Source organism: Canis lupus, chromosome 11 (genome assembly GCF_048164855.1).
Source record: "Canis lupus baileyi chromosome 11, mCanLup2.hap1, whole genome shotgun sequence".
Taxonomy (NCBI): Eukaryota; Metazoa; Chordata; class Mammalia; order Carnivora; family Canidae; genus Canis; species Canis lupus.
The window spans coordinates 28,828,985-28,846,423 of NC_132848.1; the positions used below are offsets into that span (position 1 = coordinate 28,828,985).

Here is a 17,439-nt window from a genome sequence, read left to right on the forward strand (position 1 = left end):
AGGATACAATATTATATTATTTAGGTAGTAGCTTTGCAATCAGAGTAAGGTTCGAGACCATATGGCATCGCAATGAAATCTGAATTTTCTGCCCCTCTTGATGGGGAACAGAGGGCTAGCTGAGGACAAAGCACAAACTGACACCCTACAAACAACTCTCTCACCCACGGTGGGAGACCTGTGACATTCCTCAGGAAGTTCCCAACTGTCTTAATGTTAATGCCTTGTTAGAAGAAAAAACAACCTTTAACTTGACAATGGCAAGGCTTCCAGTATCTTGTAGGTACTCTTTAGCTTATGCAAATCCTTTTGAAAACTCCCTTTTCCTTACCTCCCCCCACACTGCAGGCATCTAATCAGTCATCCCTCACAAGCCTGGGGCAGCAGCTCTTTCTGCCCAAGGGTTCTGTCCCCGTGCTTTCATAGAACCACCGTTTTGCACCAAAGACGTCTCAAAAACTCTTTTTTGGTCATTGGCTCCAGACCTCACCTACCAAAACCACATCACTCCGAGTTCCCTGATATTCTATTCTAAGTTTTAGAATTCCATAGGCTTACTAGGAACCCGGCAGAATCTTCTGGTCCAGTGATTTGCATTTGTGTAGTATCTGTGTTTGTTGATTGTAGCTAATTGAAGTAGGTGAGAACTTGGAGCAGGGGCCTGGAGTTAAAGGGTTCAGTCCCTGCTCTGCCACTCGCTGGCTTATTACTTTGGACAAGTAACCTTAGCTCTTTGGTCCTTGGTATCCTCATCTGTAAAACGTAAACTGTAAACAAACTATAAAACAAAACATTGTAATGGTAAATGAGAGCATGTAAAAACACCTGGAAAGACAAATAGTTGACACCTACTTTAAAGGTTTAAAGTGTTGGGACGCCTGGGTGGCTCAGTGGTTGAGCGTCTTACCTTCAGCTCAGGTCGTGATCTCAGGGTCCTGGGATCAAGTCCCACATTGGAGTCCCTGTGGGAAGTCTGCTTCTCCCTCTGCCTACATCTCTGCCTCCCTCTCTGTGTGTCTCGTGAATAAATAAATAAAATCTTAAAAAAAAGGGGGGGGTAAATGTGGGGCACCTGGGTGGCTCAGTTGATTGTCTGCCTTCTGCTCAGGTCATGATCCTGTTGGGTTGGGATCGAGCCCTGCATCAGGCTCTTTGCTCAGCAGCGAGTCTGCTTCTCTCTCTGTGATCTCTCCGGCTCTCACTCTCTCAAATAAATAAATAAAATCTTAAAAAAATAATAATAATGAAAGGTAAGTGTTGTTTTTAAGGTGACGCCCAAGTATGTTAACTCTACAGATGACTGGCGGGAAGATGGTATGATTAGTAACAGCCTCAAGCTGTGGAATGAAGGGGAAAGGTGGGTCTTGGATGGAGAGGATTATGAATCTGCCTGTGGCTCCAGGTGAAAAATGAGTGTTCAAAAACAACAGGAATAATAATTTGAATTTTGTTGTTTGTTTGTTTGTTTCAAGTCTTTCTGTTCAGATAAAGAATTAGAGAAATTCCTCTCTTCTCCTTCTCCAAGAGCCATGTGGCTGGACAGCTTCTGGTGGATCTTTCATGAGAGGTACCAGGTAACACAAATCTGATTGCTTCTCTCCCTTGCTTATTTTTCTCTAGAACAAACCCAGCCTCTTTCACATGGGCTGTAAACCTCTGATTTTGTGGAGCACTCCTGCAGCCTCATCTGCCACCTTGACCACCCCGCCCCCGCGCCCCCACCCTCCCCAGTGCCTCACCTACCCAGACACCCCATGCCTTAGCCACTGCACAATGTCTTGTAGCTCCCTGAGTGTCAGGAACCAGTCTGTGTCACATGGCTGGTCAAGCATAGGGCCGGAAGCAGAGTCAGGACCTCCCAGCCCAGAGTTTGGGTGCTTTCTTCAACAATCTGTCTCTATGTATATATCTATTTTATAAATCCTATGAAAATTAGTGTACTATTTCATTAATAACATGAGGTTAAATATCTCAAGAATGAGGTTCCTAAACATGAGAAAAGTACATATTTCAGAATCTCAGCTGTTGGCCATTTAAACCAGGGGCTCTAGTAATTCCTTCTCCACTTTTATTCCTGGTAGCCAAACAAGGAGGTCCAGAATAAGCTGTTTGACCGGATATCCCAAAACTACGCCTCTCTCTTGCTGCATGAATTCAAGTCCCACTATGAAGAGGCTCTCTTAAAAGTGAGCATCAAGCACTGTTTGGAGAAAAAAAAATCACACTAGATATCTCTTCACTTCTATTGCCAATAGAATGCCCATAACATTCTGTGAGGGAGTAAGCAGTGAGTTGTGCTATATTCATACACTGACTTGTAATGCAGCAGTTAAAATAAATAAGGCAGATTTATATATGGTATATTTTAAGTAAAAAGCAAAGCAATTTATAGAACTCTGTGTTTAAAAATGTGTATGTGTGTGTGTATATATATATGTATGTGTGCCTCTGAATAGAAAAAAAAGGTCTAGAAAAATACTTACCAAACTCAGCAATGGTTATCACTGCGGAATGAGGCTGTAAGAGACTTCCTTTCCCATTTTATATATTTCTGTAGTATTTAAATAAGCCTGTAATTTTAAAAGTATAAATATACATATATTCACAAAGACTGATTTAACTACATAAATTATTTAAAGTACCACAGTCAGAGTTAAAAGGCAAAGGAGAAACGGCAGAAATCACATAGCACATACATCACACAGTGTAATGAACGCTTACAAATCGGGGTGCCTGGCTGTCTCAGTCAGAGGCACATTTGACTCTTGATCTTGGTGTTGTGAGTTCAAGCCCCACTTTGGGTGTGGAGATTACTTAAATAAAAACTTTTTAAAAAGAACTCTTACAGGGATCCCTGGGTGGCTCAGCAGTTTAGCACCTGCCTTTGGCCCAGGGTATGATTCTGGGGTCCCGGGATTGAGTCCCACCTTGGCCTCCCTGCATGGAGCCTGCTTCTCCCTCTGTCTTTGTCTCTGCCTCTCTCTCTGTACGTCTCTCATGAATAAATAAAATCTTAAAAAAAAAAAAAAAAACTCTTACAAATTGATAAGATGAGGGGCGCCTGGGTAGCTCAGTGGTTGAGCATCTGTCTTCGGCTCAGGTCGTGATTCCGGGGTCCTGGGTTGGAGTCCTACATTGGGCTTCCCGCAGGGAGCCTGCTTCTCCCTCTACCTGTGTCTCTGCCTCTCTCTCTCTGTGTCTCTCATGAATAAATAAATAAAATCTTTTTTAAAAAGATTAAAAACATAAAACAATAATCATTTGATACTCCTTTTTACCTGCTAGATGCATTGATTAAAAAGAATGATTCCCAGGGTTGTGAAGCATCTAGGGAAATGGTGCTCTAAGAGTCTGAGAAGTAAATTAATACATTTTTGCTACAAGGCAGTTATACTAGTTAAGTGTCCACCTACCAAATCACTTCGATGTTCTGTGCCCCAGTTTCGATATATAAAATATATCTATAAAATGGATATCTATAACTCGCTCACTGAGTTATCCTAAGGATTAATTAAGTAAGATGATGTTTGTAAGGCATCTGACATATCGCCCAGCGCCCCAAGTGCATCATAACTGCTGTAATTGCTATCATGATTCTATCTTCTGGAGGTCATAATCGAATACTCAGGAAAAGCTGCCTTCCCTCATGCATGCAACAGATTTTTGCCTGCGATGTGCCAGACAGAGAAATACTTAACAAAATAATTATTCCACATAATTAGTAATGTAAAGGGATAGTATCCATTGATGGGGATGTTGAATGATTTTGATATGACTACTCAGCACAATATTATGAAGGTCACTCCTGGCAAAAAAAAAGAAAATTCCAAAAAGTTGATAAGAACCCAAGGAAGTGCTTATGCTTATATATAGTGTTATATATATATAACAATATATTGTTAAATGAATTAAGCCAGATACAAATGTGTAATTTAAGATCAACTCAAGTTGAGAAGGAACAGCAGTACCACCTATGCGTAGGGAAAAAAACCCAGTAGTAGTACTTCCTGCTATCTCCCAGAGGTAGCAAGATGGGCAGGTCAAGGGTATGTCCTCATCTGGGCTACTCTTGCAGGTGGCAGAAGGCTGAGCCGCAGACCACCTGCAGAGGAGCTGGGGGAGGGGGAGGCTGCTGGACAAGCAAGGCAAGCAGCAGGTTTGAGGTGTGGCCCCCAGGTAGGGTCAGGGGTCTGCCAAGACATGGGCCTGCAGCAGAGGGAAATTGCCACCCCCATCTCCTCCATGAGTGGAAGGCCGTGTGGTGTCAGGTAAAGAGTTTAATCATGGATCCTTTTGGCAGTCAGGGGCTCTTTTCTGGTTGCGGAAATGTCCAGAATGTTGCCTGAGCTCTGCTTCCCGCCCCCCACCAGAGGTTGCCGTCGCTTCTAAGTAAAGCCGTGTACACCAGCTTCTGTTGCTGTTTCCCGCAGTCCTGGTTCAACACACATGAATTCAAATCGGACATCTGTAACACAATGAGCCTGTGGATTTCAGGTAAGGAGGCCTGCTCTGTCCTGGGGGCAGCAATTCTGGAAACACTTTTCTGCCTGGGCCTCAGTGTGTTGTTGCCATCACACCTCTCAGGCAGTTGTCCTTTGCTCCTGTTGACGTTAAAGAAGGTAAGGTGTGCGGTCAGAGCCCCCAGGAGTACTGATTGCCCTGTTTCCACAAAATAGTGCGGAGACATTCCTCGTCGCCTTATCGTGTCCCTCGATCTGCAGGAAGCAGGTTTTAGCAGAGGTTAGTTGGCCATGTGCTACGGGTCAATGGACCCAGAGCTCAGGAGAAATTTCTCAGACAGAGAAATACTTAACAAAATAATTATTCCACATAATTAGTAATGTAAAGGGATAGTATCCATTGCTGATTGAATGATCCCACTCTTCAACTCCGGGGTGACCCCGTGTGGCCCAATTGTAGTCCCCTCATCCCTGCCGTGCACATAGTGCCAGGCTGATGTTTGCTTTTAACTACTTTTCACTCCCCTTCCTACTCCTTTCTTCTGGACCTAGATATTTTATAAGGTCATTAACATCTGCCTATTGAGACGTTCCTGTGTACTAAGTACTGCACTAAGTAAGCACTTTTTTTTTTACATTTCCTATTGTCCTGGGGGTCTCCCAAGTTCACTTCCACATTGGGATATTTGCTCAGAGAACTCACAGTCTCAGCATGTAGTTACGTTCACGGCTAAGATTATGGCAATGAAGTGAGGATACACAGCCAGGGGAATACTCTTTTTCTTAAAAAAAAAAAAAAATTTATTCGTTCATTCATGAGAGACACAGGCAGAAGGAGAAGCAGGCTTCATGCATGGAGCCCGATGTGGGACTTTATCCCAGGACCCCAGAACCCCAGGATCACAACCTGAGCCTAAAGCAGACGCTCAACCACTGAGCCACCTAGGTGCCCCCAGCCAAGGAATACACTTAAGGGAAAAAACAGGCAGAGTCTGGAGGAATTGGTGTGGGCTTCCTTTTGCTCTCTTCCTTCTATAAGGAGTTAGGCAGGGCGCTCTCATCCCTCTGCAACAAAAATGTAGCAACATGTTTGATGTTTCTGCCTGGGGAAGCCTACAGGAGACACAGCACCTGCAGCTTATACTGGGGGCTGGTCACATAGACACCTCTGTCTATCAGGTACCAACATTCCAGGAAGCAGGTGTTCAGCAGAAGCCACATTGTTTTATAGATTGTTTAGGCACATTAAGCCTCTTTTGACAGGGAAAAAACATTTTCTCCAGCTATATTCTTTTTTTTTTTCCCAGCTATATTCTTATAATTGATGTACAACATTCTGTAAACTTAAAATACACAAAGTAATGATTTGATGCATGCATCTATTGGGGAATGTTAACCATGATAAGGTTAGTTAACACATCCTTCACCAAATAATTACCATTTTGTTGTTATGGCGAGAAGACTTAAGGTCTACTCTCAAAGCAATGCTCAAATATACAACACACTGTTATTAACTATAGTCATCATGCTTGTACATTAGATGCCTGGAACTGGTTCCTCATATAACTGGAAGTTTATACCCTTTGACCAACATTTCTTCCTTTTCTCCATCCCCAGCCCTGGCAACCATCATTGTACTCTCTGCTTCTATGAGCTTGGCTTTTTCGATTACATGTATAAGTGAGATTATATGGTATTTGTCTCTCTGTCTGCTTTATTTCACTTAGCATAATGCCCTCAGGGTTCATCCATGCTGTTGCAGTGTCTGATTTTCCTTCCTTGTCTGTGACTGGATAATATTCCATCATGTGTATATACCACATTTTCTTTATCCATTCATCATCCATGCATGGACTGTCAGGTTGTTTCTATGTCTTGGCTGTGGTGAATAATGCTGCAGTCAATTTGGGAGTGCAGGCATCTTTCTGAGACAGAGATTTCTTTTTTTTCTTTTTCTTTTTTTTTAAGATTTTATTTACTTATTCACAGAAAGAGAGGCAGAGACACAGGCAGAGGGAGAAGCACGCTCCCTGTAGAGAGCCCGATGCAGGACTCAGTCCCAGGACTCTGGGCTCATGACCTGAGTCAAAGGCAGATGCTCAACCCCTGCGCCACCCAGGTGCCCCCACATGGTTTTCTTACAAGAAGAGCATTAACCCCATAAACATCACCATCAGATATTTAGGGAGAACCCGTTTCTGGTTAGCTAAGTATGATAATATGTTGAACAAATACTTACTAATCTCCTATTTATCATGTGCTAGGTCCAGTGCTAAGCCCTGGAGATGCACAGGTGAATAAGATCCAGGTCTTGTGCTCGGGAGCTCATAGTCCAACAGGAAGAGAGGAGATAATCACTCCAGGAAAAGGAGTGATTACAATGCCTTCACATCTGGATAGCACAGGATCACGTGTCCTGGTGTGATCCAGTTGTCATACCCACGCTGTCTGGAGGTGCCAGGCAAACCTCTCCATCTCTTTTCCAGAGGAAGCCACCAAAGCTTCCTATAGATGCAGAGATGCAGGAAGTGGCTTCCCCAAGGCCACAGGCCCAGTGTAGGATGGGGCTAAGGCTTGAACCCCCTTCCCCAGGACCAGTGGGGGAGGGAGGGAAGGGGCTCTGTCTTGTTTTCTGCCTCCTTTCTCTTCTATGGAAGTTTTCATGATCACTCTTCACTCCCTGTTAGGTATCTACCCTTGCCTGCAGAGCTATAACAGCTGGGACTATTCAGAACTGGATCCAGAGAGATTCCGGAGAGAAAAAATAATTCTTCAGAGAAGATTGTTAAAGAGTAAGGTACCCCTTGTGGATTTGGGCCCCCTTTATTCCTGCCACACACCAGCCACCATCCAGTTGGGGCAGGGCAGGGCCTGGCAGGCTAGGGCCTTAGTATTGGCTGGTTCCCTCTCACATTCCCCCAAACTAGCCACCAACATGACTGAAATGCTTTCACTTAGGAATTCTAGAGTCAGCATGACATAATAGCTGGGAAACAGAGGTGGAACTTTATGTTAATTATACTGAGGGATGCCAGTGACTGGGTGTCTACTCTGGGTGAGGTTCCATGCTGGGTCTTTATCCATGTACTTAATCTCACAACAACCAGCTTGAGTATACACTAAATCCATTTCACAGATAAGGAAAGTAGAGTCCAGAGAAGCAAGTTGCCCAAGGCCTACTTTCTTATGGCACACAACAGGTGCATAAAGGGCCCTGTGTGCCAGACACGCATGCCCCGGCAGTGCAGTCTAGTGGAAAATTTAGGTTCCACAGTCACACTGCCATGGATTAGGCACTGCGGTGGCACAGGGAGAGATACCCAGTCTAGCCCTGAGATGGTCAGTCAGTGGCATGCAAGCTGAGATTTGAAGGATGTGTATTTTAGATAAGTGAAGGGGACAATTACTGTTCCAGATGGAGGGAACAGCATGTGAGAAGACCCAGAGGCATTCCTCATGGCAGCCGTGAGAGGACTCTTAACGGGTAACCAGCCCGTGGGTGACGAGGCCAGAATCCAAACTCAGGACTGCAAAGCCAGAGAGACACATGCTGAGTTTGGCAGATATTTCCTCCAGCAAGGGCATATCGACCCATTTCATGGGTGCACCCCAGAGTCGCAGCGAAGCCCTATCTTTCATGGGTCAATAGGACCCAGGGGGCAGACAACATCCCACTAATAAAGTCCCTTAACCACACACAGGACTTTTTGGAAGTGGAAGATAGGAGTGAGAAAATTATTTTTGTCTTAAATATAGTGCAAACAGTTTGTGCTGTAGAGAACGAGTCTGACCACAAAGCGGTACTCTGATTAACAATAAAAATAATGCTATTGCACACTGGCTGCATTCTTTGCACCAGCCACTGTTTGGGTTCTTTTGTGTCATCCCTACCTGAACCTCACGAGTGAGCCTGTCAGCCTAATCTTACAGCAGGATTTGAGGTGCAGAGAGGTTCCTGCACCCAGGGCTTCCTGGCACAACTGGGGGCCAGGATTTTGCTCAGACGGCTAATCAGCCTCCTGCTCTTGTCAGCCGGTGGCCTCTGTGGCCAAGGACATGGTTCTCCCCTCTCAGCCTACCTCCCTTAGGGAAACTGAGGTCACTCAGCAGGACTGGGGGGCCTCCTGAGAAGCATATTGTCCCTGGAGGGGCTCTGGCAAGGCCTGTCACATGCTGCCTATAAGGACGAGCGGCATCAGCATCTCTAGAAGGGCTGAAGCGGACTCTGCGGTGACACCCCCCACCAGGATCTCTGAATGTTGTCCAGTTTGCAAGACACTGGCGCAGGGCCCAGGGAAGGCAGTGCTCAGAGAAGAGCATGGCTGCACTTACTGAGTGGAAATGATAGCTTCGCTACTCCTCCTGAGCCTGGCACTTTCATTGCCACTTTTCTCAGCATTTACATTTACTGACCCACTTTATATGTTCCCTTTCCCAGCAATTACCATGGACACACAGAAATTTCAAAGTGAAAAAAAAAAAAAATGTAACCTGTAAAGGGTCTTCAAATTTAATGACACTCCCTGGGGATGATTGTTACTTTTCTAAGGGATTAGTCCAACATTTATTCATTTCAGTGTTTCGAGGTTTTGAGTTTTTTGTTTTTCTTTGAAGCCAGTACTTGTTTTTTTTTTCTTCATGTGGGTTGAGTGCTTGCCCTGTGTACTAGACTCTGTATACATGATTTACTCTAATTTGTTCACCAGCCCCACAAAGGTAGGTAGTGTTCAGACCTCCAGCAGGATCAGAGAGGTTAGGTAACTTGCCCAAGGTCACTCAGCAGAGGGAATGACAGGGGCTCTGAATGACAGTTTGCCTGAGGTCCATTGTCCTGCTGTGGCTGTTGCCTCCAGGGAGGGGGCTGTGTCAGAACTCCTGGTCTGCAGTGTCAGCTCCCAGACAAGAAGGGACTGAAGCACATTTTTCTCTTCTCTAGAAAGAGAGTTCTCTTTGTTCACTTCTAAGAGATGTATCTCCCAGATGTCTATCCAGAACAAGAAAATCCATTGCCTTAAGGTGAGTAGAGGGGCACAAACCCAGACCCCTTGCATCCCCAAAAGCTGCAATAACTTCTAGTTGGTTCCACATCTCTGCACTCCCTGTCCATCATCTCAGGGAGGGATCCGGGTCACTCTAGGTCTGCGTGAGTGAGTAGAGCACTGCAGGGTCACCCCACAGAAGTGCAGTGATTGGGGGATGAGAGGAACAGAAGCAGTTTCTAAGTGTAGGCTCAGCTCAAAGTGTTTTCGTATTTTTTCCTATCACTCCTCATCATAAACCTGTACTTGGCTCTCCTATCTGATATACGAAAGATGTTTAGGGTTCAAAGCTGGTGGCCAAGAAAGAATTCTTGAGATGTCTTTGATGCAAAAAGGTGGTTTTATTAAAGCACAGGAACAGGACCCATGGGCAGAAAGAGCTGCACTGGGGTTGTGATGAGTGGCTGGGCCGTTATATACTTCCGTGTGGGGAAGGGGTTAGGGAGAACCTGAGTCTAAGGAATTTTGGAAGCAAGGTTTCCAGGACCTTGAGGGAGCTAGCTATTGTTGGGATAAGGTCATTTCATTGTCTGATAAACCCTTAGTCACGAGACCCTTCAGATGTCTGTCGGTGGGTCATATGCTTGCAGGATGATTGCCAACACATATCTTGGGGGGTTTAGAGATAAAGGAAGTTTCCAAAGGAATGTTTATATGTTAAAGTAGATTCACAGGATTGTGGGGGTCGGGCTAGGATTGCCTTTTGCCCTTTGCCAAGTATTAACATCGAGGCAGCTGAGCTCCTAGAAGAAGGTCACTCTGCCTGTTTCAAGGACTTGTCAGTGGGCTGTAGGGAGTAAGGAAACTTGATTTGTCTTCTGCCTTTGTTTCCCACATCATGCTTGACACCACCTTGCCCCTCTCTGCCCTGTGATGTTCCCTCCTAGGTAGCTCCAGCACCGCCTCTCCCCTCCATTTTGCCCCTCTCCTGTCCCCAAATTCAGTTTGAGCTCCTCCACTGTTGTCGTAGGATCCTGGATACCTGCAATCTTTTCAATTTTAGTATATGTGCTACCAAAGCGAGCACCCTGCAATCTTTTCAAAATGCAGATCTAATTATGTTATACTGTCACCCCCTGGTCCCACCCTACTCACCCTACCAGAAACACCCTCCCCCAGCCCAAATGAAAAATACCTCCCAAACTTCAGAAGGCTTCCTCTTGCCTTGGGGTAGACTGACCTGTGTGGCCCCGCCATGACCTGTCAGCCCTATCCCCACCCTCCTCTGCTCTTGGGGTCCCACTGCAGGGTTGTTCTCTCAGTTCCTTGTAGACATCATATCCCCTACCAACACCTGGCCTTTGTACCTACCAACACTCCCTCCCCCACTGCCTCCAGCATCATCAGCATCTCCTCCCATTGGTAACATGAAACCTGCCAAATGCTACCTAGCAAGGCATACTTTTTTCCAGAGAGCTGGAAAAAAAATGCCTGGGAAAACTATGAATGAGGCCTTTTGCTGCCCCCCCCCCCTTTTCTTTAAAGATGTTATTTATTTTGGAGAGAAATAGATAGCAAGAGATTGAGCATGAGTAGCAGGGAGAGGGAGAAGCACACTCCCTGTTGAGCAGGGAGCCCGACATGAGCCTTGATCCCAGGATCATGACCTGAGCCGAAGGCACATACACCTAACAGTCTGAGCCACCCAGGCGCCCCATTGCTGCCTGTTTTTGTAAGTAATACACTTACTGGCACACAGCTGAGGTCACTGGTTGTCTGCTGTCTTCGACGATCTTTGCTCTCCAATGACAGAGTTGAGTACTTGTCATACAGACCTTATGGACTGCAAAGCTGTAGACATTCACTCTCTGGCTGTTTGCAGGAGTGTGCAGGGGACAAGCACTCATCCTATCCCAGCTGAAGCCTCGGGGCCAGCGGTCTCCACCCTGCTCCACATTCTGTCCCTTGTTCTGCGCGCTCAGAGCCCTCTCCTTCCAAACTATGGAATTATTCAGTCATTGCTCTGATGGCTGTGTCTCCCACTAATCTTTAAGCTGTAGACCCACATCCTTGTTTCTAATACCTTTGTTCTTAATAAGTAGGATAGGAGGTATGAGGCTTGACTCATCATTAGACCAGCCTTTCCCCTTTGCTTGGAGCTGGGTGGGCGGTGTTTCCACCCTGGAACATTCACCAGGTATTTGAAATGAATGGGTGAAGGGTGTGCCTTTCTGTTGTAAAATGGGATAAAGGCCCACTGCCAACTCCCGCGTGTTCTCAGGACAATCGCTTTTCGAAAACAGGATGTGAGGACATTTGGGGATCTGGCAATGGACATCCTTCTAACTGGCAATCCCAGTATTCCTTGGAAAGTCTTCATGTCACCATAGGGGTTGAAGGTCTCTGGTTAAAGCCTGCTCTCTGTTCTGAAAAAAAGATTCACGGCAGCCATACTCTTCAGTTTTAAGGGGCAAAAAACCACTTTATTGATATTATAAAAATCTAACAGAAACAAAAATAAGGGAAATCTGCACATACATGAGGGATATAGTAAGCAGGAAAAGAGAATAAGGCAAAGTTATATCAAATCTGGTACTTACGACATCCAACCTCATCATTGGGGGGAGCCCCCTGGAGACAGCCAGGCTGGAGTCCTGATGGAGAGGTCTGGGCCGAGCATCCTCCCCTCCAGTGAGACTTCAACTGACCCTATTCAACTGACCCTAATAAGGGCCCTATTTATAGGGCAAATAAGTATTTGTAGGGCAAATGACTGGGGTCTGAAGTGAAACATTTGTTTGCCTATGGCAGTTTGGAGCAAGCTGCATTTCTATGTTATCATGTCTTTACATCTTCAAGGAGCCTGGGCTAGGTGTGCTTGGCTCCCCTCTGGGATTCTGGGGCAGCCAGCCCAGCCTGGAGCCTGCAAGGCAAATTTTATAGCTCTTGGCGTCCAGACCAGAAGGGCCAGTTCTGACCTAGTAGGTCAACTAATGTCAACTAACCAGGCTCCTGAGGTCACTTACACAGCACGAGTCTCACAAACAACAATCTTTAGCCTACCTGCATCCATGTGGGACACATCACGGAAACCATCCATACAATACATTCCCCCAATTCAGACTGCAGTTGTGCAGCCTCCATGGCCCTGAGACTAATGTTACCACTTTAAGTCCCTGTCATGTGGTTGGCTGCTCCCACCTTCTTGAGATGCTCTTTTCTCTTGGCTTCTATGTTGCCAGACTTTTGTGAGTGCCTTCCTTCCTGGCTGGCTCCCTGTCCTGTCAGTCGGTCTGACATGGCCCCTTCCCCTCTACCTACGTATTCTCCCCATGTGGGTCTCATCTGGTCCTCTAGCTTTATTTATTTATTTATTTATTTATTTATTTATTTATTTTAAGATTTTATTTATTTATTCATGAGAGACACAGAGAGAAGCAGAGATACAGGCAGAGGGAGAAGCAGACTCCATGCAGGGAGCCCGATGTGGGACTTGATCCCCGGACTCCAGGATCATGCCCTGGGCCAAAGGCAGGTGCTAAACAGCTGAGCCACCCAGGGATCCCTGGTCCTCTAGCTTTAAATGTCACCCATATGCCAGTAACACCCAAATCTGCCTCCCCACCCTGGCGTACCCAGTCACCCCCTGGGCCTCACCAGGGAGGATCTCAATGTGCAAGGCGGGAGGAGGTTGCCAGGAGGTTGCTAGCATCCAGCATCAGTTGTCTCCCGGAAAAGGGCAGCAGCCTCTTCCCGGGCTCCTCTCTTTCACCCTTGCCCAGCCTGGTCTCCACACAGTGACCAGAGTGACCTTTTCAAAGACATACACTAGATGAGGTTGTTCTCCACTTAAAACCTCCAGTGGCGGGCAGCCCAGGTGGCTCAGTGGTTTGGCACCGCCTTCAGCCCAGGGCGTGATCCTGGAGACCCGGGATTGAGTTCCATGTCAGGCTCCGTGCATGGAGCCTGCTTCTCCCACTGTCTGTGTCTCTGCCTCTTTCTCTCCCTCTCTCTCCCTCTGTCTCTCATGAATAAATAAATAAAATCTTTAAAAAATATACAGATAAAAATAACAAGGTTTAAAAAAAAAAAAAAAAAACCTTCAGTGGCTTCTCCAGTGCACTGGAATCAAATCCAGATTCCTTAGCCTGATTTGGACTACCCTGCAGAATCTGACCATCGCCTCCCTCTCCAGCCTCTTCACATCCTTTCACTCCCTTGGTGCCAGACATCAGCCTGCCAGACTTCCTTCTGCCTCTTGGACACTGCAGGCCTGTGTCCAGTTGGGCCCTTGTATTGTGACCTTTGCCTCAACGTGCTTTCCTCAGAATTCCAAGGGAATGGTTGGCTCTTCCTTGTCCTTCAGAGTCTAATTTCACTGACATTGCCCTAACAACAGCGATCCTGACCTCCCAGCTACTCTCATCACATGGCTGATTTAGTGCCCTGTATAGGGCTGCTCACAGACTGGTGCTCTTGCTGGGGGATTTATGTATTGTTTATGTCTAGGCTCTATTAGAATGTAAACTCCATGAGGACAGGGCCCCTTTACTCACTGTTCTATCTCCAGTTCCTAGAACTGACCCTAGCACAAAGGAGGCACTCAATGAATACTTCTTGACTTTATGAATGGGGTCATTCATCTGTGTGAAATCTTTTTTTTTTTTAATATTTAATTTATTTATTTGACAGAGAGAGAGTACAAGCAGGGGGAGCAGCAGGCAGAGGGAGAGGGAGAAGCAGACTCCCCCCTGAGCAAGGAGCCTGATGCAGAGCTTGATCCCAGGACCTTGGGATCATGACCCACACTGAAGGCAGATGCTTGGCCAACTGAGCCACCCAGGCTCCCTGTGTAAGGTCTTGGTCCTGTGCTTAGTTTATAATGGTGCTTTCTCTATAAGTGTCCTCCCTGAAGATGTATAGACAAAGCAGGCACTGCAGAGGGATAGCTGTCACTCAGAGACCAAAGTCAAAATATTATTTAATGTTTTTGCACTGCCTGTCACAACTGTGTAAAACAAAATGTATTTCCTTTGTACTGAAATGCATAAAATCTGACGATTATTTCAGAAACCCAACTAAAAATCCAGTTTTCTGCCCCAGAAATAGAAATAATCAAAAGCTTTCCAGCCTTGAAAGCAGCTAAAGTTTTACTGGGTGAACCAGGATGAACTAGTGGAATTCCGGGGTGAGGACAGAGCTTCTCACTTGTTTATAGCAGACCGGCTTTCCCATCTGCTCACAGAAATAGCTGTGTTCAAAATGTTTTTCAATGGCAACAATCTTTCTAAGAGTCCACAGTTGAGTTGCTTTAAGTCTGACCTGTGATTTGCCCTTCCCTTGCTTAGATTTGGGGTTGGCCCAGTGGGAATGAAAAAGCCTCTAACTGCATAGGGTTTTCACTCTGAGGCTTGGCTATAAATAAGGGCTCCTACCTTTTAAAGGTGGGGTCATTCATTCATTTAACAAATATTAGAGAAGATCATCAAGGAAGGTCTTTATAAAGAGGCATCATCAGAATTCTTACCTGCAAACAATGGAATCTCCTCAGGAAGAAATGTATTAAAGGAAAACAGTTGTGCACCGCTCCCCTGGGAGGGCCAGTGGGTTAGTTTCAGAGGCCATGCCACCAAGAATGATGCCCAAACCGTCCCACCCTGAAGGGTACGCTGCTATGCCCTGACCAGTGTTCCTGGATGCTCAAAGCTCCGCTCTGCTTCCTGTCAGCAGTCTTCCCCAAACTGGAGTCTGCATGGTGCCACTTCATCATGTTGGTCATTTATACTTTGAAGTGTCAGGCAGGTGTAGTGCATCTAAAGGACAGACCGTAGGTGAAATGTCTGCATGACAGCCACAAAAGAAGTTGAGGGGAGTACCTTAAGTCTTTCACCTTGGGGCATGGGTCTTGTGTATGTGGAGAAGGAAGGGTGCACATGTGACAGATAACACTGCCAGGAAGAGCCATTTGAGCTGAGAACCAAAGGATGAGAACTCAGCCATTAAAAGAGTGAATGGAGGGGCACCTGGGTGGCTCAGTGGTTGGGCATCTGCCTTTAGCTCAGGTCATGATCCTGGGGTCCCGCATTGGGCTCCCTGCAGGGAGCCTGCTTCTCCCTCTTCCTATGTGCCTGCCTCTCTCTCTGTGTTTCTCATGAATAAATAAATAAAATCTTAAAAAAAAAAAAAAAAGTGAATGGAAGAACCTTCCAGAAAAAGGGAACAGTATGTGCAAAGGCCCTGAGGCAGAAAAAAAAAGAGCTTGAGATAGTCAAGGAACAGAGAGAAGGCCAATGATACTGTCACCAGCACAAGTGGGAAAGAGGTGTAGGGGTCAAGGCTGGGGAGGTAGCAGGGGCCAGGTCCTATCCAGTTTGGAGGGTCATAGTAAGGAATATGGATATAATTTAAGTGCTATGGGAACCCATGAAATAGAGAAATGACACCATCTAATTTATATTTTTTATAAGATCACATTGTCTTCTGAATAAGAGGAATGTAACAGTAGGGGACACAAGACTAGTAAGGAGGCTTTTGTAGTTGTCTCAGGAAGAGACAGTGACAGCAGGTGGTAAAAAGCAAAGACCTGAAATGTGTTTTGTAGCCAGGTCTTTCAACATGGGCTAACCCATTTGCTTTGGGAATGGGGAGGAGGCATAGGGAAGGAAAGGAAGGAGCCAAGGATGCTTCCCCTGTGAGTGGCTTAAGCATCTGAATGGTCCCGTTCACCAAGAGGGAGAGTGGAGCCATTTGGGGTAGGGGCAAGCTACCGAGTTGAACTTGTTTACCTTTAAGATGACTGTGAGAAGCGTGGATGCAGATGATACCTAAGTGGTTCAATCTGCAAGACCAAGCTTTGGAGGAGAGGTCTGGATTAAAGGAAGAATAAGTCTTACCGAAGTTGCCTGTATCTGTGACAAAATATGGGAGCTAGGAGTGAAGGACCACCCTGGAGCCATAGGTAAAGGCAGGAAAACACACGAGCTTGGTTCCAGAAGATCGAAAATTCCCTCTATGTGATGCCACCTCTAAGTTGTACAGCTTTCAACAAAACTGAGCCTCTATGTTCTTACCTGCAAAATGGACATCACAACTGACATTCGTTCTTGCAGATTCAGTCCAGGGATAGGAAATGCTTCAGAGATTGCTCAGTCAAATCCTACCAGAATGTCTACTTATTTTACCAGAGTTTTCCCAAGTTCCAGAGCATGGGTACAGTAAGGGTATTAACAGTCATGACCCCGACTCCTCCAGCTCATGTCCATACCTGCTAATACCAGATCTGCGAAGTCACTGCCCTCCAGACACTTCTGGGCAGCCCCAGATTGAATCTCACATTGGCCCAAAACAGACTCCCTGGGGGCATGTGGGTGGCTCAGCCAGGTAAGCATCTGCCTTCGGCTCGGGTTCTCGGGGTCCTGGGATTGAGCCCCATGTCAGGCTCCCTGTTCAGCAGGGAGCCTGCCCCCCCCCCGCCCCTTCCCCTCCTACTTGTGCACTCTCTATCAATAAATAAATAAAATCTTTAAACAACAACAACAACAAAAATAGGCTCCCTGGCTGCCCTGTCCCATCACAGCTGAGGCCTCAGCACATGAAATGTGAACAGCAGGGTGACCACATGGGGCAGAAGGGGGTTCCATCTCCTCTGGGCCTTGGTGAGGAGGGTTCCCAGAGCCGTCTTAGCTCACCCCCCACCTGCATAACAGACGCCTTGCCTCACACTGGTCAAAGCCCAAGAGAATAAATGGGGAAGTGTTCTCTCCAGGCCTTACAACACCCTTCAAGGCAGGTAATTATTGTCTTTATTTGACAAAGGGAGCAAGAGACTCGAAGTAGTGAACACCTGCCCCCAGCCCACGCAGCTGACTTCAGCAGACAGCTTACTGAGCTCCTTCTGCATTGCCATGCTGCCTCTCCAACAAATAGACATAATCCCAGGATTTAAATCTATTTAAGTGCATTTGTTCTCTGCTGGACTCCTGATCTCTCTGAGGCCTGTT

General features: G+C 46.2%; 1 protein-coding gene across 23 annotated transcripts in view; it reads left to right on the forward strand.

The window, feature by feature from the left end:
* FAM227A (family with sequence similarity 227 member A) overlaps positions 1-17,439 on the forward strand; it is a 96,670-nt gene that overhangs the window by 22,344 nt on the left and 56,887 nt on the right. For 20 of the 23 annotated variants that reach the window (XR_012039232.1, XR_012039231.1, XR_012039230.1 and 17 more), the window contains 5 exons: positions 1,473-1,574; positions 2,082-2,186; positions 4,371-4,494; positions 7,148-7,252; positions 9,397-9,476. Coding sequence is in view for 18 of the 23 variants with exons in the window: in XM_072843956.1 (XP_072700057.1) it covers positions 1,473-1,574; positions 2,082-2,186; positions 4,371-4,494; positions 7,148-7,252; positions 9,397-9,476 (516 nt within the window). In the remaining 5 variants the exon portion in view is untranslated. The remainder of the gene's footprint in view (positions 1-1,472; positions 1,575-2,081; positions 2,187-4,370; positions 4,495-7,147; positions 7,253-9,396; positions 9,477-17,439) is intronic. The other 3 variants (XM_072843960.1, XM_072843954.1, XM_072843950.1) reach the window with 2 other exon arrangements.